This window comes from Podarcis liolepis (genome assembly GCF_965112155.1).
Source record: "Podarcis liolepis genome assembly, chromosome: 17".
NCBI lineage: Eukaryota > Metazoa > Chordata > Lepidosauria > Squamata > Lacertidae > Podarcis > Podarcis liolepis.
The window spans coordinates 22,332,597-22,356,818 of NC_139571.1; the positions used below are offsets into that span (position 1 = coordinate 22,332,597).

A 24,222-nucleotide genomic window follows, 5' to 3' on the forward strand; every position below is an offset into this window, starting at 1 on the left:
TGCTGAGTTGTAAGCTGTGTGCTCTGCTTTCCGCGAGGGAAAAAGAGTCTTAGTGTGTACTCTTCTAAATCAAGCACCAAGTCTAATATGCATAAGGAACTGAACATTCACTTCCTGGACCATCTGGGAGGGGTACTGTCTTGGCTTTAGAGTCTGGGGCTAGGGCAAAGGACAATGACTAGCTCAGTGAGATCCAACCATCAAAACCCACAATTTCCCCAGCTTTAAGAAATCAGCCACTGCTGGACAGGACTCTGAGACAGGGACATCCTCAGGGCATTCAATGAGCTTCATGCCCAGAAAGGGATCTGAACCTAAATTCCATACATCTCAACCACCAATTGGTGATACCCACTAGCCTTAAGTGAAGTCTCAAGACTCACTGTTTTGTTTAGAATTACATCTGTAACAGTCCTCTGAACATATTCAACTAGAGTTACCTTTTAATGTAAAAGGTGAAGAATGTGATTTTGCCATGCTACGGTCTCCGCTGGAAGTTCAGGTAAAGTTCAATCTCTAGATAAGATATAACAGCTTAATAGTACAAACAATTAAAATGCAAATGGCTTTGAAGCGGAAGTTGGGCTAGAGCTTTGGTAAAACGAGGAAATATATTTTAAAGCATGTTGTAATCCAATTAAGACAAAATTTGGTGTACAGAGAATATACACTTGTTCAGATATGATTATGGCTGCAGATAAGCTCCACAATTTTGTTGAATTTTATTAATATATGCATGAATGAATACATTGGGCATTTATACTCCTTCCTTTAGCCAAAAAGGCTATCAAAGTGGTTTACAGAAAAGCAAGCTCAATCACAAGTTCTTAAAGCAAGAAGCAATATATATATATATATATATATATATATATATATATATATATATATATATATGCAGGTTTTGGTGTCTTCGGGTGTCTTCCCGTGTAAGAGTTGGGGTGTCTAGGCGACGTTTCGACGAGGTCTCACTCGTCATCTTCAGGCTGGTGCTTTCGGCTTCTTGTTACTGGAACAGAGCAGGATCTCAGTGTTTGAGTTCCTATAAATACTGTTGAGGGGGTGTGGTGTATAGCCTCCAACGTTCTGGGCAGAGAGGAAGTTCCCAGGTTAGTGTGCCTTTTCTTCTTTTGTTCCTTAATTACTTGAGGGATATCTTGAGTGATTTCTTGAGTGATATTCTGAGTACCACTTAGGTGGGTCATTAAGTGTGGATTAGTTGCTAAAGCTTTCGTGTCTTGACCTCTTGAGCTTGTGAAGAGTTTTTCTGAGAAGATGGCTGTACTGCACTTAGTTGTGCTCTGGCTTGGCTTCGTGTATAGGGGCGAGCTGTGGTTTTGTGCCCTGTGCCAGCCAGATCTGTGTAGGGATTGCAGGGGGGTGCAGCATCCGGAGGTGCCACTATGGTTTGGCTACTGGATGGTGTCTGTAATTTATCTGTGGAGAGGGTCTGGGTTTGGGTCTGGTGTGGTTGATTGGTGATGGCGTTCTGTGTGCCTCTGGTTCTGGTGTCGGTTTTTGTGGGGAGGGCTAATTTCCAGATGTCTGGCAGGCGGGACGTGTCGTCACGCTTGTTCATGTTGTGAGGGTGTTTCTCTATCTCGATGGCTTCCATGATTATTCTCTTGTGGTGATGTTCCATGTTAAAGACACGAAATTAATTTGGAATCTGCAAAATTAATTTCGTGTCTTTAACATGGAACATCACCACAAGAGAATAATCATGGAAGCCATCGAGATAGAGAAACACCCTCACAACATGAACAAGCGTGACGACACGTCCCGCCTGCCAGACATCTGGAAATTAGCCCTCCCCACAAAAACCGACACCAGAACCAGAGGCACACAGAACGCCATCACCAATCAACCACACCAGACCCAAACCCAGACCCTCTCCACAGATAAATTACAGACACCATCCAGTAGCCAAACCATAGTGGCACCTCCGGATGCTGCACCCCCCTGCAATCCCTACACAGATCTGGCTGGCACAGGGCACAAAACCACAGCTCGCCCCTATACACGAAGCCAAGCCAGAGCACAACTAAGTGCAGTACAGCCATCTTCTCAGAAAAACTCTTCACAAGCTCAAGAGGTCAAGACACGAAAGCTTTAGCAACTAATCCACACTTAATGACCCACCTAAGTGGTACTCAGAATATCACTCAAGAAATCACTCAAGATATCCCTCAAGTAATTAAGGAACAAAAGAAGAAAAGGCACACTAACCTGGGAACTTCCTCTCTGCCCAGAACGTTGGAGGCTATACACCACACCCCCTCAACAGTATTTATAGGAACTCAAACACTGAGATCCTGCTCTGTTCCAGTAACAAGAAGCCGAAAGCACCAGCCTGAAGATGACGAGTGAGACCTCGTCGAAACGTCGCCTAGACACCCCAACTCTTACACGGGAAGACACCCGAAGACACCAAAACCTGCATTCCTGTACCCGTGAAAATCTACGAAAGCAAATATATATATATATATATATATATATATATATATATATATATGTATGTGTGTGTGTGTGTGTGTGTGTGTGTTTGCACAATGATACTACACTCTGCCATGAATTTATCAGATGTATAGTACAACCGATGGAAATGTTTGACATGTTATAAAATAATACTAGATTTTTACATATTTGCTGGAGATGCAAACCTATATAAAAATGAAGATATGCAATTGTGCCCAGAATGAACTTCTACTTGCATAACAGGACTTCAGGTTCCTCTCCTCCTCCCTGCCGCCTCTTGCACATCCACCAAATCTCCTTGGGAGGGTTGGGGAACCACCTGGAGCAGATTTTAAGTAGGGGTGGGGCTGCAAGAGAGAAAAGAGGAAGGGGGAATTTTTTTTGCACCATGTTATGAATCATCATATGGCTAGAAGCAGTCAAACAACAGGTATCATTGGGTATCCTTTGTATTTTATACCATAACTAGTAGAAAAAAATGACCCCTAGATGGTTAAGTCCAGTCAAAGGTGACTATGGGATGTGGTGCTCATCTCGTTTTCAGGCTGAGGGAGCTGACGTTTGTCCAGACAGCTTTCTGGGTCATGTGGACAGCATGTGGACAGGACACTGTGACGAGTGATGGAGTGCACAGAAATGCCATTTACCTTTCCATCACAGGAGTACCCATTTATCTACTTGCACTGGTATGCTTTTGATGCTACGTTGGCAGGAGATGGGACAAAACAATGGGAGCTCACCCCATCATGCAGATTCGAACTGTCGACCTTACGATCAGCAAGCCCAGGAGACTCAGTGGTTTAGACCACAGTGCTAGTAGAACTGCTAATGATGACTAGCACAGAAAGTTTCAATATCTTAGATGTGAGTAAACATATAAATAATCTCATCCCTATCAATAATTACACACTACCGGTGGGGACCTCCCGTAGGTACCATTTTATAAGAATAGAGCCTTTAGTGTTGTGGCACCTTCCTTCTGCAATTCCTTCCCATTAAATATTAGGAACTAGTTCTGTTGTCTTTTGGTGCTTACCGAAAGTTTTCCACTTCCAACAACCCTTTCAGGTAGAGCTATTGCTTAGTCTGCATCTGCATTGGAAATGTTTTTAGATGTTTTACCATCTGTGTGTTTGCCCATTTGGGGAAAAGGGCAAAATATAAATTTAATAATAATAAGAATAAGTAGTAGTAGTAGTAGTTGTCGTAGTTGGAAGTAGTAGTAGTAGTTGGAAGATTTATATACAAAGGCTAGGAATCACTTTCTTTTCACTTGTTCTCCTGAATTTGATCTTAGCAGAACGGTGAATTAGTGCAGAGCAGAGACAGAAGAGAAGCAAAGCAATAATAATTGTAATTAGAGAAACAAGTAATTAAAGCATGCCCCTTCATGAGAACATAAACCGACATTGAGGCAATTAAGTGTCTACTTGGACAAACTCCCCAGTGAGTTGAATGGGATTTGCTCCTAGGTGTGTAATATGATTGCAGTCAAAGAGGCTATCCATCACTACTTTTATAGAAACAATAAACTGAACCTACAAAGTTAATGAACCTAACTGAGAACTGTTAATAACTTACATTATGAGATCTTTGTCATGAAGAAGAGCGTTGCTACATAATACAGTTATTTTGTGCTATATTAAGAGCTCCAGTTTAGCTCAGATTCTACTTAATTTTGAAAATGCAATGCCTCAGCAGCACTGAAAAACTGTGGTGCAGAAGAAACCTAGATAACCAATTCCTTTACACCACAACATTGTATATGTCCTCTTTCACTGATTAACAAAAGCCTAATTAGGAATCTCTAATTGCCAAACATTTAAGAAACAAGTTTTCTCACAGTCAGGCTCTGCAAAATTAAAATAGTCCATTTATCAGGGTGGAAAATAGAAATATTACTGAACTTTAAAAGAAATTTCAACTCTAAACACAATTACTTCTATATTTTGGATCTGGATGTAACATTTGTAGGAGTGGAAGCTCTCATCATTTATAAAAGGAAAGGCGTAACACTAACTGACTGAAAGGGTATTCACAGTTTTTACAGAAGAGGAAGCTATGACTGAAAGGGTATTTAGTTTTTGTGCAATCATTTGTGCAGGACATTCAGCAAGCAAGCTGTTTGTAGACATTCACAAGCCACAGCTTTAAACAAAACCAGAAGTTTGAAAGATTGCACTTTTTCATCAGAAATACTTGGTTCAATAAAGTGTTACGAATTTATCCTTTCTTCATAAGCTTTTCCTTATGACCAGCATAAGAGCTCTCTCTCAAAAAAGCCTATTATAGGCACTGCCAAGTTCCATGCTACCACTATAATCAAGAGAATTTTTAAAAACACAGGCAGGGGAAGACCTTAAATCGCTGAGGGAAGAGACCTGTTGACTACCCTCAACTGGTTTAGCCAGCCAGTCGAAGCAGTTTCCTGGGGTGGGCCTGCTGTTGCATACTGACAGCTTCTAGCAGCCACAGGTGAGAGCTGAGTGCAGGGTAGGGATCAAAGGCAGAAAAAACTACCACAAAAGGAGCACAATGTGTCCCCCATCAGAGCTACTAGCTCTTCCCTATTACCCATACATCCCACTGAAAAAAGTACAGTTCTACTAAACATGGCTTGGCACCTGTCAAGTCCATGGAAATTATACGCAGGTAAAATTATGCAGACTCAATGCAGTCACAGCACGAGAGACACTTGTACTAGGCAAATTCTTTACTCTTTACACGATTGTTGGTGTGCATCATTTTTGAATAGTCACTTGAAGATGAAGGCAACACTTTGCCTCTGAAGATGATGACAATGATACGTCTCTGAGTATGGACAAAGTGTTCTGCCTTTTCAGCCACATACGAAGTTCCAGCAAATTACATTCAGGAAAACTATTTAAGAGCTAAGGGCACAGCTCTATGCTGGTATTAGCTAACATACTATTCAAAGAGTGCCCTGCATATTTATGTATACTTCAAGCTATAATCAGATACCTATTTCTAACAAAACTTCAGCTCTAAAGGTCAAATTTAATTGCAATGCAATACTGCCTAAACCCAATCCATAGAATTACAGTTGATGGCATAAATTAGCAGCAAACTTAGTTCGGATGCACTGCTACTTCCAATATCGATTAACTTGAATTTTTAAATTAAAAGTTCATTTCTGTTAGCCCAGCTCAGGGATTAAGATGAATATTATTGTGCTAAGCTAATTATTCAACAGAAAAGAGGTTCAAAATCATGCTTTGTTTTTTTAAAAAAAATTTGTTTGAAACTAATTGCTGATTTTTATGCAGTAGGCAGAAGTTGTTACCAATGATTTGAGATATAACATATCCCAGTTTTGGAGGCACTGAGTTAGAAGAGAAAAGTGGTCTATACATCAGCTATAACTTTATATATGTAATGTTCATGCCCATTAACTAGCAGTTGACATTAGACTGGAACCTTACCAGGTTTTGTTCAGTTTCAGCAACTATCCATAATAATCATGTCTGGAGCGGAGAATTAATATGCTTGCATATATGATATAATTTACAAATCATTTTTTTAACATGTTTAAATCAAGGTAAGAATATGACTGGGCACTAACTACTTTCTGTTAAGAGTTAAAACACGATTTCTGCATAGAGAGTAGTCATTGTTGTCTCATCACTGCCATCTTGTGTTAGCACACAAGACAGAAAAACACACACCCTGTTAACAGCAACGTTAGCAGTGACACCCTGGGCTTCTTTGGGAGGAAGGGCAGGATATAAATTGAATAAACAACAACTATTTTTTTCATAACTAAGTCCCAGTCATGTAAGACGTAAAGAGGCTTAAATATCACACTGCATTGGGCTTTACATTAGCTGGAACATGTTCTACTATCCTATAGTTAAGAGAGTCTGATCATGGCAAGCTCATAAAACTGGAATAGGTTGAAAAAAATGGTACAGGGAGCAATGTTATGATTTACTGGTAATGTATGTAAATAATTTATAAGCAAAAAATTCAATAGTTCATGTAGCAGAACTGACCCCCAAAGTCAAAAGAGAACATAACAAGTAATCCACAGATGAAGTAAGTTATCAAAAACATAAAAAATGTTGAGATTGTTATTTCATTGATTGCTGACCCTTTTGTGCTCATCATAATATGTCCAAACTAAAAAATGTGGGATGTGATAAAAGGCTAATTCCTACAAACTCAAGGTATACCAATTTCCCCAGAAACACAATTTTATTTATTATTTCTTAAACAAATTTATAGACCGCATAAAGCTATCAAAGAAGTATGGGGTAAAAACAGAATGAGACACAAAAACACAACTCCAAGAACAATAAAACTACCCATACAAACTCTCAAAACAACAAAACAATTTCAGCAAATATAAAATTGACCTTCCATAAATAACTGCTACAATTCAGGGAAAGCCTTCTTAAATAAAAATGTTTTTGGGAGGTACCTAAACATCACCATGCTAGGTGCCAGGCTGACTTTGAGATGGAGCTGCCATACTAGTTTCTGGTACAGGTTAGGCATACCTCTCAGACATATGGTACCCACAACAATGCCCCATCTGAGGAGCGTAGTTGCCATAGCAGGGATATAGCAGGCAAGGCCTTTAGATATGTGCCTTTAATAACTGCATGACAGGTAGAAAGTCAACAGGTGCACTCTTTCCAGGTTGGATAGCAAAAGTTTATTATAGGCATCTTGTGCAACTAACTGTTAAGGGCACATATTATTTGGGGGAAGGGAGAATGGCAACTTTATAGTATGAAAGTTTTCTTTTGCAGAGTAACACTTTCAAATGCACCCATCATTTGGCAAACACTTTTGTCTCAATTACAGGCTAGCAGACTTCATAACATTCTATGTTTAAAAGAACTACAGTGGTACCTCGGGTTAAGTACTTAATTCGTTCTGGAGGTCCGTTCTTAACCTGAAACTGTTCTTAACCTGAAGCACCACTTTAGCTAATGGGACCTCCTGCTGCTGCCGCGCCGCCGGAGCACAATTTCTTTTCTCATCCTGAAGCAAAGTTCTTAACCTGAGGTACTATTTCTGGGTTAGCCAAGTCTGTAACCTGAAGCGTATGTAACCTGAAGCGTATGTAACCCGAGGTACCACTGTAGTTTCAAAGGTATTCCCGAAGAACTACTAAATTTTACTATGTGCCAATTGCAAACTAACCTGTAAAAGGAGTTATGGCACAGAAATTCAAGGTTAGGTAGCAGTAGTAGATAGGTAGCCGTGTTGGTCTGCCATAGTCAAAATAAAAAAAAATCCTTCCAGTAGCACCTTAAAGACCAACTAAGTTAGTTCTTGGTATGAGCTTTCGTGTGCATGCACACTTCTTCTGAAGAAGTGTGCATGCACACGAAAGCTCATACCAAGAACTAACTTAGTTGGTCTTTAAGGTGCTACTGGAAGGAATTTTTTTTATTTTGACTAAGGTTAGGTAGGATTATTACCATCAAAAAAATGTGATTTCTAAACACTTGGCTGCTTTTTGGCATTAACATCATGTCACAGCTCAGCATTTTAATTTTTTTATATAAGAGTAGCAAGTAAGATATTTTGAGCTTAACGACATATTCAGCCGAGAAGCTAGAAATAACGAACATAATTAGAAATCATGCCACATTGGAATGCAATGTATTTAGGATTTTTCATGCATTTTCTTTGTATTGTGCCACCAAAAGAAAGAGTGTGGGCAGAGTGCTGACAGAGAGCATTCTTAAGTTACCACTGTATTGCCCAAGTAGAACACTGGGAGTAAGTGCAGGCAATAGTTGCTCCCTGCAGCCACCTTAATCACTCACACTCACTTGCTAGCAGGAGGGATGAGGGTGGTAAGCAACAGCCCTGTAAGGTGCAGTCGCTGTTACCAGCAGTGCTCTGTTCTTAGCTGTACTGTTTTGGATTTTTGTTAAAAACTTTTTTGTTTACCTAAGCCTACCCAGAAATGTAAAGCTGATGTGTATTTTAATATGTATTCCTATTTTATAATTATATTTTAAACTACTGATATTATTGATACTGTGACTTGTTTAGGCCACCTTCTTTTTAAAAAACTTACTTTTATTCATAATTACAATGCATATTTTATGTAAACTGCTTAGAGGTTTTTACAATCAAGTGAGATACAATTCTGTTAAATAGGAACAAATAACAGTAAACCTTAGCTTACTGGGGGTGTGTGTGTATGCATGTGGAGGGCGATGCCTGGAATCTCCAGGGAATAAAACAACCTGCAACTGTAACACTTTGTAAACTGCTTTGTAAAAAAAAACAACCAGTGTATAATTTTTTATGAATTCATGTCCCCCCAAAATGGCACCCTGTTGCCTAGAAGCTAGATTCCCAATATATGGGGGGAAGAGGGTCATTATGGTTAATCATTCAGCGTATGCTTAAAAGCACATTTCTCTTATTTCCTCACATGTTCTGGCGCTAATAACAATGAATTAGGAAACCCTAATTAAAATGTATTGCTAACTTCCTGGAGAAAACCCTGTTTTACGTACCTCAGGAACAGCCTGGTATGGCAGTTTAAGAAGTGTGGAGGCTGTCCAAGGAGGGCGGATTAATCGCAATTAAGGGTCACCCACTGCTGTTTAGCTCCGAAGGCCTTCTGGCAGTTCCCAGTGCCAGAAGTTACAGGGAACCAGGCAGAGGGCCTTCTCTGTGGTGGCACCCTCCCATCATATGTCAAGGAGATAAATAGCTATACAACTTTTAGGAAACACCTGTATCAGGAAGCTTTTAATGTTTGGTGTTGAATGAATGAACGAATTTATTTATTTGAGTCACAGACCAGAAATATGGAGATATACAGCAATAGAGAACATGTAAATATACATAGGTTAAAATCATAAGCTCTATAAGTTTCATCAGAGCTAGAGCCCGGTAAATAACACAGATACGAAACAATTAAAATATTCAACTGACAACCTTAACCGCTAATTCAAAATATGTGTGTTAAGACATTGGCCATTAGAGTCATTCGGAGCTTGTCTCCTTAGTTTTATAGCGGCAGCACAGAATGTGGCCACTTTTAAGGGAATCTCTGGCTCCCTGTCCCTTCTATTAGACATTTTAAGCAGCAGTCATCAGATCTGCTTAGGGTCTGTTGCATGCCTGGGGCGGAAAGCAGCGAATGTTATGTCCCCATAGTAATGACAATATTGACAGGGCAGGAGTAACAGTTTCAACTTTCTTCAAAGCATTTGGGAATATGGTTTACCTCCAATTCTGCCCTGCGGATTATTTATTTATTGAGTGGTTTATATACAAGGTGATTCATAATGAAGTATACAGTTTCCATTTATAGCGAATGGAAACTGTATACTTTATTATGACTCACCCTGTATATAATATGTGTGTATAATATTTTGAATGTTTTATGTAGTTTTTCAGTTTCATTGTTCTGCATGGGACAATGACAACAAAGATATCGTATATGTATCGTATATATCGTGTGTGTGTTGGAAGCCGGCCCAGAGCGACTGGGCCAGGTGAGTTTCGTGCTCCTTTCTTACCTGCCTCCCCTATAGCCTCCCCTACAGCTCTGCCCGGCCTCTCACCTCCAGCTAACCGGGCGAGGGCCCCCTTCTTCTCCCCGCCACCGGCCGCCTCAGCTGCCGCGCGCTGCGCCTCACGCCGGTTCAGCCAAACCGAACTGGCGGCTACAGCGGCACCTCACGAATCCCGCACGCATGCGCACAGCCTCTTGCTGCCAAACAGGAGCTCGCGCTCCCTTGCCTCGGAGTCTTGAAGGTCTGCCGCGCTGTTAACCCTCTCGCGGCTGCGGGGTAATGAGGAGGAGGGGGGGCTGAGGGGAGGAGGAAACCATCGCGGGGGGGGATCTCTGAGGTGGGAGAGGGAAACAACAACGACGACGACGACGTGCGCCCAGCAAAGAGCCGCCAACTTTTGTTGTGGGGGAAACACACCCACCCCACGTGGCGAGCCCACGACGTCCACCACCACCACCACCACTGGCTTTCTCTTCTGCACTCCACCCCCCTCCCACCCCCGCCTCATTCCCCGCCTCATCCTCCTCAAGTCGCGAGCCTCCTTCGGTCACGTGGCCTCCGAGGCAGGAAACCCCGCCGCCGCCGCGTTCTGGCGTCACGTGACGCCACAGCGTTTGCTCGCGGCGGACTGAGAGAGAAGAAGAAGGGGGGGGGAAAGTGGGTGGGAAGGTGTGGGAGGAGGAGGAAGCCCTTCGCCGACAGAGGTGCGCGTGCGCGGCCCGTAGCTGTCATTCCGCGTACATTAGAACAACAAGTCCCCACCAAAACGAGGAAAAAGGGGAGGGGAGGGGGGAGCGAGCGCGAGCCAGCGCGCGCGCGCAAAGAGTTGCCGCCGCGGTCGGAAGCTTTCCGAGGAAGTGCGGTGAGGTCTTAGCAGCAGCAGGAGGGCTCCTCGCTTCCAACCCCCCTCCCTTCCCTCTCCCGCGCTGTTAACCCCCTCGTGCCCGGCGAACCAGGGCGGAGCGGCTCGGCGAGGCGGCGTCGGCGCCTGAGGCGGAGGGAAAAGGTATATCCGGGCATGGCGGGTGGTGGTGGATAGGAGGGACCGGCGGGGGAGGGGGGTGGGTTTGCCGTGCGTCTCGTGAGGGGAGTAACAGGTGGAGGGCGGGGGGTCTCCGGAGGATGGGCTGCCGGGGGTGGGGCCCTGGGAGGAAGAAGGTGGCTCCGGCGGCCCTGAGGGAAGGAGGCTTTGCTGTGGCAGCTGAGCGCCTTGAGGGGCAGGGAAAGGTGGGCAGCGCAGCGTCGAGGGCCGGTGTTGTGAGGGGGGCATATTTGGGGCTTGGGTGGAAGTCGCCGTGGGACCTGGCAGGAGGGTGGGCCGGCCTGAGCCCCCCACACCCAGGGGGGGGGCCTCTGAGGGAAAGGTGCTGCTCCAGGCAGTGGGGCGAATGGCCAAGAGGGCGACGACGGGCCCTTCTTCCATGGCCAAAGTTGGCTCTGGCAGGGTTGAGGCGCTTGGTGTCCCTGTGGATGGGGGAGGAAAAATAAGAATAAACACCGAACAAAATGCTTGGAAATGCCCGCCTGGGTAGGAAGGGACAGCAGCAAACAGCAGGTTTCGTTTCCAGATCCTTGGGACTTGAGAGTCTATGGCCGCCACACGCAGGAAAGCCAACCCTTTTGAGGTGCAGCTGGCTCTTTCGCCCTGGGTTTCAGTTTAAAAGAAAAACAACAACAAAAAGAAACATATCACAGTGTTTACTTTTAGATTGCATTCCTGGAATAATGAAAGTACTGAGTCATCTATAGGCTTCCTCCAAGGGTCATGTGTAAGCTGCCAGAACTGGGTGACCACAGCTGTTGTTACACTTGACTTTGCAAGAAGTTTCCAGATGTGTCTCTCATGCGAAATGTTTGCCGGTTCCTTATTGGTTTTGAAATGTTTGTTGTTGTAAAATCTCGTACTGTAATTCTCAGAAACTGAGAGATGTAAAAAAACTAAAAAACCCCCCACCTTTTGTTCCCCACTCCTTGCTTGAAAGTTATCATACACTGAACTAGTAGCAAGACATCTCCTGTGTAGCCTTATCAGAGAATGATAATCGATTGTTATCTAGTGATGTCCCCCAACAGTAGCTGAAGCTCATGTTTTGTAACCAGAATCTGGTCTGTTGGTATATTATTGAAACAGCAGTCATGGCATAATCAACATAAACCGCATAATGGCTAAGCATTGAACTTTCAGGGAGACTTTTTAGTTTGTGAATGTACAAAGTTTTGTACATTATAATCCACAATATTTGATGCCACAATCTATTAAACTTAAAAGTGTCACGAGACTTGTTTGTTAGCACATTTCCAAACTTTCTTTATACACGTTGTCACCTGACTGATGCAAATAATCCCTTGTCCAGGTGTATTCTCAGTTCTCAAGATGCAGTACTTTGCTTCTGCAGAATTGTGTAGCTCCACCCCTATTCCACCCATTCCTGGACTGCAATTTAATAGTCTGAGAACTCTCCCACTCAAACAGTGGAGTGCATATAAGACCGACAAAAGTAAAAAACTCCAGCAAAAGTTTTTTTAAAAAAAACAACTTCCGTTAATATAGATATATATATATTCATATGGTTCTTTGGAGCTTGCATTTTCAAAAAAAAATGCTAAACTCAAATTTTAAAGAAAATTGTGAGCTAACTGCTACATTTTTCTCTTCCTCTGCAAGTCTAGTTCCCGTGTATTGTATCATGCTATCATGCGACTGGCAGGTGCCAAGAATGAAATCTAGATGCAGCTTTATCATTAAGAAGGCTGAGGCAGTCACCTTAGGTAGCTTATTTTTGGTGCCATTAAGGGTGGCAGAATGAGAGGGAGACAAATCTGTTCTTCGGGCACAATTCACTCTACAAGTCTTGATGAAATGGAGAAAGGTGTGCAGCAGTACCGTATGTTCATGAGTGTGCTTGGGAGTGTTGTTTGGATCTTCTGCCTCAGGCATGGGTCAGCCCTGATAAAATCCAGGTTCAACCCTTCAGATAATGTACAAGCTCAGTCAGAAACAGTGTTTCTACTTATTTATGAAAATCGAGCTGGTGTGAATTGAGCATCACTCTCTTTCTGCAGGGCGAGGGTTTTGGTGTATTGCTTTTTACAAGGACGAAGGCAATGTGTTTTCCTTTTGCTAATCCATCCACCGGTGGGCCCCTGGGAGTGGTGAAATGCTATTTCTTTGCTTGCTTTATGTGGGTCATGTAGATCTGAAACCTTGCATATGAAGTCACAGTTATGCCAGTCAATGTCTCTATTATCATTCTGTTACCTAAATGTTTTAGAAAATAGTATTATTTTAGAAGCATGGGGCACATTTGCAAGGGAAAGAATTGCAGAAATTGTCAAATGTAACAAAGCAGTGTCTGAAATGCACAACAAATTCCAAGCTGACTTCTCTTTGAGTGGGTTCTTTATCATCCTTTCTCTAATCAATGTAGTAATGGTGTCTATTATTGTGAGAGTTGCTAATGCTTTTAAAGCACTGTGTTTGAATTTTTAAAATTTGAATATTTGATCAAACCAGAGCACTAACTTTTTAAAGGAATGTGGTCAGTAAAATTGTAAAAATCAAACTTTAAAATCTTTTTGAGTTACCCAAGGGACTGTTGTATAAACTTGAAATTTGGAGCTGGAATTGGAGGTCAAAATTTCCCACGTCTTGACTGAGGATTTACTAAACAGGGAGCCCCATTTATGAATTCCCATAGTGTGAGAGTTTGCACTCAGATGTATTTTTAGCATTATTTCTAAAATGTCATATACATATACAGGTTTCGGTTCTTTGTCTGAGCTGTGTGATGATGCACATGTGTCTTAATAAGTGCATTGTAGAAACAGGTGGATTTTGGGCAGGGTGACTGGTTCTGCTGCACTGGGTGCCAAGCCTAGGGGGCACCACAGGGTTTTACAACTTTGACGTAGTGAACTGAGCTAAAGAAAAGGCAAAAGGTGGTGGTGGGGGATTTTTGCCTCTCACAGCGCACCTCTGAAATTTGAAAGACTAAAGTCTGACCCTGGTAGAATTGTAATAAATCAACCTGAGATTCTTAAAATTCTATTTTAAATGTGTTGGTATTTCTAATAAGTAATAATCACAACACTTTTCTTAGAATTTTCACTTTTCTGTGTTTTGCTTTTCTGGCATGCCAGTGAGGCACCTGGTAGGAATAATCAGGATGCATTTTACACTTGTATTTTACAAACTGCTGATGTAAATAAAGAAATGCTTATAGAGTACCTCAGGGACATTAGTTATATTGGGAATGAATGAAGTGTCCTAGCCTCTCATTCATGAGAAATAAAGGCAACAAAAGAGCTTTCAAAGCAGCTACTATTTATAAAAAGGTAGCAAATAAACTTTGTATTATTGAAGTGGAGATACATTTGTTGCTGAAGTTGAAATGCCTTCTCTGAGCACAATAATTATAAACAAGTAGTTGGAGATACATACATACATCATTTTATTTGTATGCAGCCTTTCTTTATTTAAAACCATGCTCAAGGCACCTTGCAACATGAAAAAATACATAGTTACAAATATAACAAAAGTAGTTGTAAACAATAAATAACACATCAAGAAGTACACAGCCAAATTTAACAATTTCCACATAAATGATAATAAGATCTAAAAATAAAGATACCAAAATTAATATCAATAACAGCAACAAACCCCAACTATACCCCAACTCAAGATGACCTGCACCATGGTGCAATTTTCAGGCTTATAATCTGAATTCTTCTCAAAGACTGCTTTGCAACCTCTGCAGCTTAGTCCCAAATGGGACATATTGCTCTGTGGTGGTGGGCTGGCCTCCATTACCATGCAAACTACATGGATTCTATGCAGTGTTGGTCATATTCAAACAGACCTATTGAAATTAATATACATTATTAACTTAGTGGGACTACTCTGACTGTAACTTGGTTGAATACAATCACATGTCCAAGCCCTCTCTGTCATCAGAACCAATGATCTCTTCTTGCACCAGTGGAATATTGCTTGTCTGTGTACAGCATGATATGCATATATGTGTTCATTTTTGTGTGTGTGTACTCTAGATCTAATTCAGTTTTTCTTTTTTTACTTGCATCTGTGCAAATTCAGTCATATGGGATTGATTGCACTGTCTCAGTTTATAAGCAGCTTCTGCTTCTGTCATCTTTCCTGCTGAAAAATGCAAAGCTTGATGTGCAAACCTGTAGATCAAATGCTTTCAGTCATGGGTAGGGAACTGTAGGCCTTCCTGCTATTGTTTGACTCCACCTTCCATCAGCACCAGCCAGCATGGCCAGTGAATCCACATTAATAGAAGCTGTAGTCCACTATCTGGAGATCGAGAGTTCCCCTATACCTGGCATAGGCAAACTCGGAGCTCCAGATGTTTTGGGACTACAATTCCCATCATCCCTGACCACTGGTCCTGTTAGCTGGGGTTTATGGGAGTTTTGGTCCCAAAACATCTGGAGGGCTAAGTTTGCCTATGCCTGTCCTATACGTGCTTTAAATTCTTTATACACTGGACTTTTATCCAGTCCAAAATTTATTTATTTTAAAAAAAATCTTCCTTTTTCCCCTTCGAAAGGAGGTGCTCAAAGTAGCTAACAAAATATAGAAGCAAACACAAAAATGACAACAGCCCCATACTAAAACAGCTAAATATCAAGTCTTTTACCAAAAACTGTATGTAAAAAGGGGGAACCTGGAGAGCTAGAGCATGCAGTTGATTAGTTTAAACAGCATCAGAATCAGAGACTTGTTTAAAAAGAAAAGTTTTCAGATGCCAGCAGCATCTTGATAAAGAAGGAGTTGATTTAGTCTCTTGGAGCAGGGAATTTCACATATGGGGCATTGCCACATAACAAGCTCACTGCAGGAGATGGGCCTTGAAGTGGCCGATCCCAAGTAGTTTAGACCTTAAAAGATAATAACCAGCACCTTGAATTATAATTGGAAAGAAACCAGCAGCCAATGCAGCTGTTAGACTAAAATGGTTGCATGGTTGTAACACTCGGCCCAGTCAAGATTTTACTGGCAGCATTCTTCAGTGATTTTAATTTCCGAGTGGTTTTCAGGGACAGGCCCACCTACAGCATGTTGCAGTGTTCCAATCAAGAGGTAACTAAAGCATTTAGCACCATGGATAAGGTTAATACTTGCTTTATTTCCCACAGTTTAATTTATTCCATTGGCAGTACAGCTCAGTGATCCTAATGTTTAGAATATGTTTTTCACAAATAGAGGACATTTTTCACTTGTCAAAACATTTTTGTTCATTCTGTTAGGCTGCAATGTGCCAGTGCATATTACAGTACGCTAAATGCATTATGCAATATATGTTCAGGCAACTGTCAATCTGCTGTCAAATCAGTGAAACTTAAGTTTTTGCCTCATTTTTTGTGTGCTATGAAAATGAAAGTTAGCTTGTGGTAGTTTATAACTTGACAGCTTTGTTGCAAAGGTTTGTGCTCAACAAAAGGTGATGCTCTTGCCTTCCCTCGTTCAAAAGAAAGTCACAGCTGGCATAATCTAATTTGGACACGTGAGATTTCACTAAATGTAGCTGAGTTGGGGCCCATTTTTCTTTGTTATGAGATGGAGAAGTAGTATGTAACATTATATTCTGCTTTGCCTAGATTGAAACTAGAGCATGTAATTAAACATAGTGTATGGCATATGCTTTTGGGTTTGTTAAACCTAAGTGGCTATTATATTTATCTAGCCAGGCATTTATACTGGAGGGCGTGTGGCTTGCTATTCTTTCTGACAAGTTATTTTAAGTTTGGTACAGCTAGCTTTTGCCACCAGTTCAATCTCCTGCAAATTGGGAAATAATTGCATCTAACCCTGAGATGGGCAACAGGTAACTTCCTCCCATTTTTTAAGTCTGAGTTTGAACTGGGGTGATAACTACCTATAAATATATGTTTGCATATTTGGTGGGTAGAGCTGATTGTTCTGCCGTATCTATGCAGGGTGGATAAAAATCAAAGATTTAAAAATAAATTTAAAAAATAGGATTTTTTTATTTTAATCAAATTTTTAAAATAAAATGCTTTTGGAGGAAAAGTTATTTCTAAAGATAGTTTTCTATGTAAGTTACATTATAGTCCAAAGGCTATTAATCAGGAAATAAGGATTTGTTTTAAGTTTTTCATGTGTGCTATTTTTTTTTAATAAAAAAAGTTTAACCACATCAGTTAACAAACATGGATACATATGCTATAATGTTACTGCTTTAGTTAAATAAATTGTTATTAAGGAAATGATTATTTTTCTCCTTCCAATAAAGTACAGCAGAAAAGGTGTCCAAATATAAACAGTTAACTTATTAAACCTCACAATAATTTCATAATTATCTTTCTATGTATTTCTGATAGTATAACCAAATCGGTAATTTTTTATATACTGTAATGAAACCTTTCTCTGGTTGTAAATATTAAGATCATACCATCAAGAATGAGTCTTTATGTAATTTTTTTCTTAATCAAGTCTTACTTAGTAGTGATTTAAATCGCGATTTAAATAATGATTTAAATTGATTTGATTTAAATAAAACCCACCCTGTATCTATGTATTTTGGCATGTTAGCAAGAACATAAAAGGAAGGCTTGAAATGACTATGCTCTGGCAAGGAAAAAATACATTAAATTCATGAGCAGATGCTTGGTTATAAGAACAGAAGTTCAAATGTACTTTTTCCTTCTTTAGGAACTTAATTTTGCTGATGCAACAATGGGTTTGTATGGAATAAGGCTGCAGAAGCCTCTCCATCCCTATGATGATTTTGGATTTAATAATAATGACTTTATAATCAAAAGACAGAGATACAGATAACATAAACATTACACGTTTTTGCAAACAGTGCCATTTCAGTCCTCTAACAGTCTTCCAGAGCAGCTTTGGCAGATGACGCTTCTGCCCTTTGCTACAGTTTTCTGTTGAGAAATATAGAACAAGGAAGACTTTTGCTACCTGCACATTAAAAGTCAAAATAAATTTATTCTAATCAGGAGCTTCCCCCCAATATTGTAACAGTGAAACTTCTGTCAGGTTTCAGCTGCATGATGTCTGTTGGAATAAGTTTAATTTGTTTTCATATTACAGCATCTTTTTACAAACACTACTGAGTTCTTAACACCAGTTTGCATTAGATATTTGTCTGGAGCTGCATGTTTCATCTGTCAGTTATATTCTGTTTGCTAAAAACTTTCAGTATAAAATAGTTATAAACTTAGATTACATATTTTATTAAATTGATAAAAATGTATTGCTATGTTTGCAAATATATAAAAGTTTATTATTTATACACTTGCATTAATACAAATTATCTCTCTCCTGCAGTCTCCTGGTACATAAGTGGACAGTGACCTGTTTGTTCTGGTTGATGTAGAAGACAGGTGTCAAATCAGCAGGTAAAAACAATGTTTAATCTGTTCACAGCCTCATACGCTTATTAGGAGTTTGTTAGAATGCCAAGTACCGCATTCTTTGCCCTATAGGATGCACCGGCCCATAGGACGCATCTAGATTTTTTTTGGGGGGGGGAATAAAGGGGGAAAAAATTATTTTCCCCCCCCAGGTGCGGGGCTTGGGCGGGGGAAGCTCGGGCTTCCCCCGACGCCAGCCCCCAGAACGGGACCCAGAGCGATGCCGAACCTGCGTGCTTGGGAGCTTGTGGGGCTGGAGGAATGCTGTGCCTCCCGCTGTCCCCCGAGTTTGCGGGGCTGGCGACGGGGAGGAGCAGGCTTCTCCCCCCCGCCAGCCTTCTAACCAAGTCGGGGGACACAGGGAAAGGCGCGCTGCGCCTCCCCGCTGCCCCCCAAGCTTGTGGGGCTGGCGGTGGGGCTCTCCTGAAGCCTGGAGAGCGAGAGGGGTTGGTGTGCACGGTAATGTATTTTCTCCTAAGCTTTTCACTTTTGAACAGCAAATACATAAAAGGCTGCATATTTATTGTTGGACTCTTGTGCTCTGCTAAATCCTAAATTACTTAGCGGTATTTCATAAAGCAGGAGGTCATCCTATTTGAGCAATGAATGATATTACTGCTAATGCTTTTTTTAAAAAATGAGGAAGTTGCCTACATATGGTGGGATCTACATAAATCCCTATCCCCAGCACATGGGCAGAAACATGCCAGGGAATTGGAGTCTTGTGCAGTTTTCAGAAGTTGCATTCCTTCATTCAGTGAAGGGCTGAATTGGGCATGAAGTTGCACAGAGGAATTTGCATTCCACATAATGGCCTGGTTTGCTAAATGCCTGTACACTGAAGACAGGGCCAGCCTATGGGTGTCTGTGGAAATAATTTATTATTTTGAGGAGGAGGGAGGTCTGCTACTTGTAACTACAGGATATTTATTTGAATATTTATTGTCTTCATATGACTGAACCCCATGCATCATTACCTGGTGCCAAAGGAAAGCAACAGGAGCCAGTGTGGTGTAGTGGTTAAGAGCGATAGGCTTGTAATCTGGGGGAACCGGGTTCGCGTCTCCGCTCCTCCACATGCAGATGCTGGGTGACCTTGGGCCAGTCACACTTCTTTGAAGTCTCTCAGCCCCACTCACCTCACAGAGTGTTTGTTGTGGGGGAGGAAGGGAAAGGAGATTGTTAGCCGCTTTGAGACTCCTTCGGGTAGTGATAAAGCAGGATATCAAATCCAAACTCCTTTTCTTCTTCAATGAAAAACAATAATGGGCTGCGGCTGATGATGATGTATGGAATTATGCATTTCAGAACTAAATTTTGCTTTATTTGTGCATTTTGCAATAATGGATGAGGCACTTGAAAGACGTACAGCTTCACTTTGTGCAGTTAACAATACTGTAGGACTCTAAACCAAATTAAAAACCCCTAAGGCTGAGCTCCTTACCTTTTACACAGAAACTGCCTGGGCTATGATAAATGCTAGACGTAAACACTGAAAGCAGCCAGACTGTTTTGCTAACACTTATCAGTCGATAACAAAAACACATATAAGACAAAGTGGATCATCCTTTAAACAAAAGCTAGAGTCTTTGAGGGTCTTGATTGAAACAATGAATAACTTCTTTTATAAACCTCTCCTTGGGATGTGTCTTCAACTTGAGTTGTGTTCCCAACATTGTTTCCTGTCCATTTTTGTTCCTAACCTTGTCTTCATAACCACATATTTGTATTATGCACAAGCAATCAATGCAGGAGAAAAGAGGCACAACATGATCAGCAGTTGGATGCAGTTGCATTGATATAATGTATAAAGCATTTACAATATTTTTTTTTACTCAAATACACTGCTGCATGACTAACAGTGTTTGTGTTTTACCAGGCGTAAATCTGAGCAGCCATGGCTGCTCAATCCTTGGACCCTCCTCCAAACCCCAGCTGTAAAATCATGACTTTTCGGCCTACAATGGATGAGTTCAGGGACTTTAATAAGTACTTGGCTTACATGGAATCAAAAGGTGCTCATCGTGCTGGACTGGCAAAGGTAAATCCTTTAAAATTCTGTGTAGAGCAAAGAACCACCAATTTTAATACGTACACTCCGTATAAAGTTCTCATAAAGATTATACATATCGTTATAAAGATCTATCAGATAGCTAGATAATACTAATACACAAATGACTTAACAAACAAAATATCAAATGTCACAAGGCGAATGAAGTATAGCTGGGGGGAAATACTGCCAAATATCAGAAAAATGTTGCATGTGTTTGAATTTACCAATGACTGCCTGAAAAGGTTACACAACAATGTATATAAAGTTCTGTATTTGTTGGGTACAAAGTAGGCACTCATATTCTATTACTACAATTTATAAGCTACTCAGTGATATATCCTGCAGTAAAAGAATAATGAATGAATAGCTATTGTTTGTTTTTTTTTTTAATTTATTTACAAATTTTCCCAGGACGGTTTTATCTGATGGTAATTTTCCTTCAAAGCCAAGTGCTTTTTCAGTTTTGTTTCTTTTAGTATGTCTCTTTCTACAAGAAACAAATTAAAATGTATTTGTTTTCACTTGTTCTTACATATTTACATTCTGTTACATTCCCTGTTACATTCTGGGGCCTCAGAAGTACACATGGAACATCCTTTGCTAGCAAGGGTTCTCCATTCTCTTCTGTAGAAAAGACAGATCTCTGCATACAGAGGGTTTCACGTGCATCTTCTCAGGGGAGTTTTTCTACAAAGTGAAATGCTTTGTAGATTTATATTAATACCTTGTTCGATACCTTGGTTTCATATATAATGTTATGCATTAGATAAATATAAAGGAACAACTCTCTTGGGTTATTGTTTTGCACACTGGAGACCTGTGTCGTGAAGTATGCAGGTGTTTTCTGACGGGGTGCAACACAATACTGCTAATGAGATCTTGACTAAAGCTAGAGAAGGAACCAAACAAAACTGGCCTCCTGAGATTGTATTGCTTCATAGTTGCAACCTAAAAATCATGTAGTATGTCTTCAGTGATTATGGCATTTAATTTTATTATAATAGTAAGAGACTGCAGATGTAATATTCACCTTGGCTTTTCTGTGGCAGCTAAATAAAATCAATGGACTGACTATACACTATTTGATATAACATACACAAACAAACAAACAAACAAACAAACAAACAAACACACTCTCTCTCTTTTCTCGTTGCACTAAAATGTCCAAAGCCAAGAAACATGACACCAAAACAAAGAATAACCTTGATTTCCTTCATTGTGGTAATATCCATCTTTTGTCCATTATTATACAGTGGTACCTCTGGTTATGAACACTTCGGATTACGAACTCCGCTAACCCAGAAGTAGCTGCTCCTGGTTGCGAACTTTGCCCCAGGACGCGACTGGAAATTGCATACTGGAGGTGTGCGCACAGTGGGAGGCCCCATTAGTGAAAGCGCACCTCAGGATAAGAATGGTTTCGGCTTAAGAACAGACCTCCGGAATGAATTATGTTTGTAACCAGAGGTACCACAGTATTGGAATTAGTAATGGATGTGTTTGGGTTCTGCCATTATAATACAACAGTTAGGATCTTTGGTCAGGGTAAGTATGTTGTAATAATAGGGATGGGTGGGTTTGTTTTTTTAAAATGTCCTATTTATCTGGTCTGCATCTCATCAGTGAGAAGTGACTTTGTTAAAAGGCTGCATATGGTGTTAGTTTTTTAATATAGTGTGCATTTTTAGTAATGACTGTATTCTTCTGGAAACCCTAGTCCATAATTCACAGAGAAAGGATCTTGAAAGTCATGCTTTATGCTGCAATCCTATATACATTTACATGGGAGAAAGTCCCATTGAGTTAAACAGGAATCACTTCTCAGTAGAGAGGCATTGGATTGCATTGTTAGAGGCTGAGTCTATTAATATTATTGTTAATAGTATGGTTTTAAATTATATCAAGTATTTTTTATCAAAATATTCAGAAAGTGACTTACAAATGCAGCAAAACAGTAAAATAAGGTACATAATACTGAACAATCGAAGGACAATAAAAGTAGGCAAGAGTCCAGCAGTCATGTTAAAAAGCAGAGAACAATGATTAATCAAGTACTACAAGAATACTGAAACAAATAAAGGTGCACTTTTGTGATCCGAAGTTGATGAAGTAAGGATACATGCTTTTTCGTCCTAGGGGCCTCTTAACGTTGACGGTGAAATATTATCAGCAGTATAGAGTAGAATTTCAAGCATACAACATAATTTTAAACGATAACCTGCAGAGGGTCATCTACTTATCAAGCAGATTAAGTGGCCACCTGTGTTGTGCAATCAACATTTTGATTTGATTTATTGTATTTGTGCCACTTTTCATTCAAATGAGTCTCATAGCAGCTTACAAACAATAAACACAATAACATAATAAAGCATAATAGAACAGCACAAATACAACATAAATCATATGAGATAATTAACAAATCCTCAAAACAATTATAATCTAGAAAACACTTAGCTGAAAAGCAACTAAAAATAATTACAACAAAAGTCGAATTACATATTACAATACAGCTTTCATAATCTATAAAATACTAACATTAACAAGATAGCAACTTAAAAAAAAGCTAAACACAGTTAAGTTCAGACACACGCTCTACACCCCCCCGTGACTCTTTTCATTTCATTAAAACATACATAAAATACACATAGTGTATTTTATTAAAACATACATTTCATTAAAACATACATAAAATACACATAGTGTATTTTATGTGGTGTAGTGGTTAAGAGCGGTAGTCTCGTAATCTGGGGAACCGGGTTCGCGTCTCCGCTCCTCCACATGCAGATGCTGGGTGACCTTGGGCCAGTCACACTTCTTTGAAGTCTCTCAGCCCCACTCACCTCACAGAGTGTTTGTTGTGGGGGAGGAAGGGAAAGGAGAATGTTAGCCGCTTTGAGACTCCTTAAAGGGAGTGAAAGGCGGGATATCAAATCCAAACATAGTTCTTGTTGTTAAGCCAGGGCAGCCAGATGCTGCAGTGGCTGGTATCCTCAGGAAGTGGGCCATGGTGGAGATGAAGGGGATGTTGGGCTTACCGCCAATGGTAAGGTTGACTCCGGGTAGCCTGCCCAGGTGCCATTGATGAGGAGCTTGCACACATCCCTCTCAATAATCAGGAGATCCATCCCCACTCAACCCTGTCCTTCTGGAGTGGCGAGTCGTGGCTGCACTCTGTGTAGATGTTGACCAGGAGTGTCATGGTCTGGTTTACGGGTGGTCAAAGTCCTGGCAGAGGACATTGCGACTGGGGGCAAGACAGCAGGATGGGAGGAGGAACGGGAGTCTGGAAGCCAGGAGCCAGGAAGCCGAGGGTCCGAGGGTCAGAGTGCCAGGAGTCAAGAAGCCAAGGGTCCAAGGGTCAGGAAACCAGGAGTCAAGGGTCCGAGGAACAGGAAGCAAGGACTCAAGAAGCCAAACGTAGCAAGGCACGAAGCGTGTTGCTGTGGCAAAGAGCCAAAGGGAAATGCTGACCTTATATCCCTTCCTGGCTCTTGCCATCAGGTGCTGTGAGTTACTAATCGGCCTCACCTTGCCTCTTGAGAACAAACTTAGGAAAGCCTCAGTTCTGCAAAGCCCTACCGGTCACAGGGCCTGACTCCTGCACGCACTCCTGACAAGGAGGTCCAGCAGTGCCTCCATGCTCGGGATGCTCTCGTTGCATGATGGTTCATCTGCCAGCTGCATCTCCAGCTTCTTCAGCTGAATCTTGGCCTATATGGTAGCAGAAGATGAGGTTGCCGGTAGAGGGAGGGAATG

General features: G+C 41.0%; 1 protein-coding gene and 1 long non-coding RNA gene across 8 annotated transcripts in view; one reads left to right on the forward strand and one right to left on the reverse strand.

Moving 5' to 3' along the window:
* Nucleotides 1-523: 523 nt before the first annotated feature.
* LOC310696612 lies at nucleotides 524-10,551 on the reverse strand. Of its 2 annotated transcripts, XR_014520639.1 has the most exons (3): nucleotides 10,044-10,551; nucleotides 2,661-2,822; nucleotides 524-812 (listed from the first exon to the last, which is right to left on the reverse strand). It is a non-coding gene; the product is annotated as an uncharacterized lncRNA (long non-coding RNA). The 2 variants fall into 2 exon arrangements; XR_014520640.1 differs by lacking the exon at nucleotides 524-812 and having other exon boundaries at nucleotides 2,541-2,822.
* A 100-nt stretch (nucleotides 10,552-10,651) lies between these two features.
* The window catches only part of KDM4C (lysine demethylase 4C), a gene marked incomplete at its 5' end in the record, with an annotated part of 188,174 nt that continues 174,603 nt past the window's right edge, over nucleotides 10,652-24,222 (forward strand). For 2 of the 6 annotated variants that reach the window (XM_083482240.1, XM_083482245.1), the window contains 3 exons: nucleotides 10,701-11,001; nucleotides 18,328-18,398; nucleotides 20,293-20,454. In XM_083482240.1, coding sequence (XP_083338366.1) covers nucleotides 20,311-20,454 — 144 coding nt within the window. The other 4 variants (XM_083482243.1, XM_083482244.1, XM_083482242.1 and 1 more) reach the window with 4 other exon arrangements.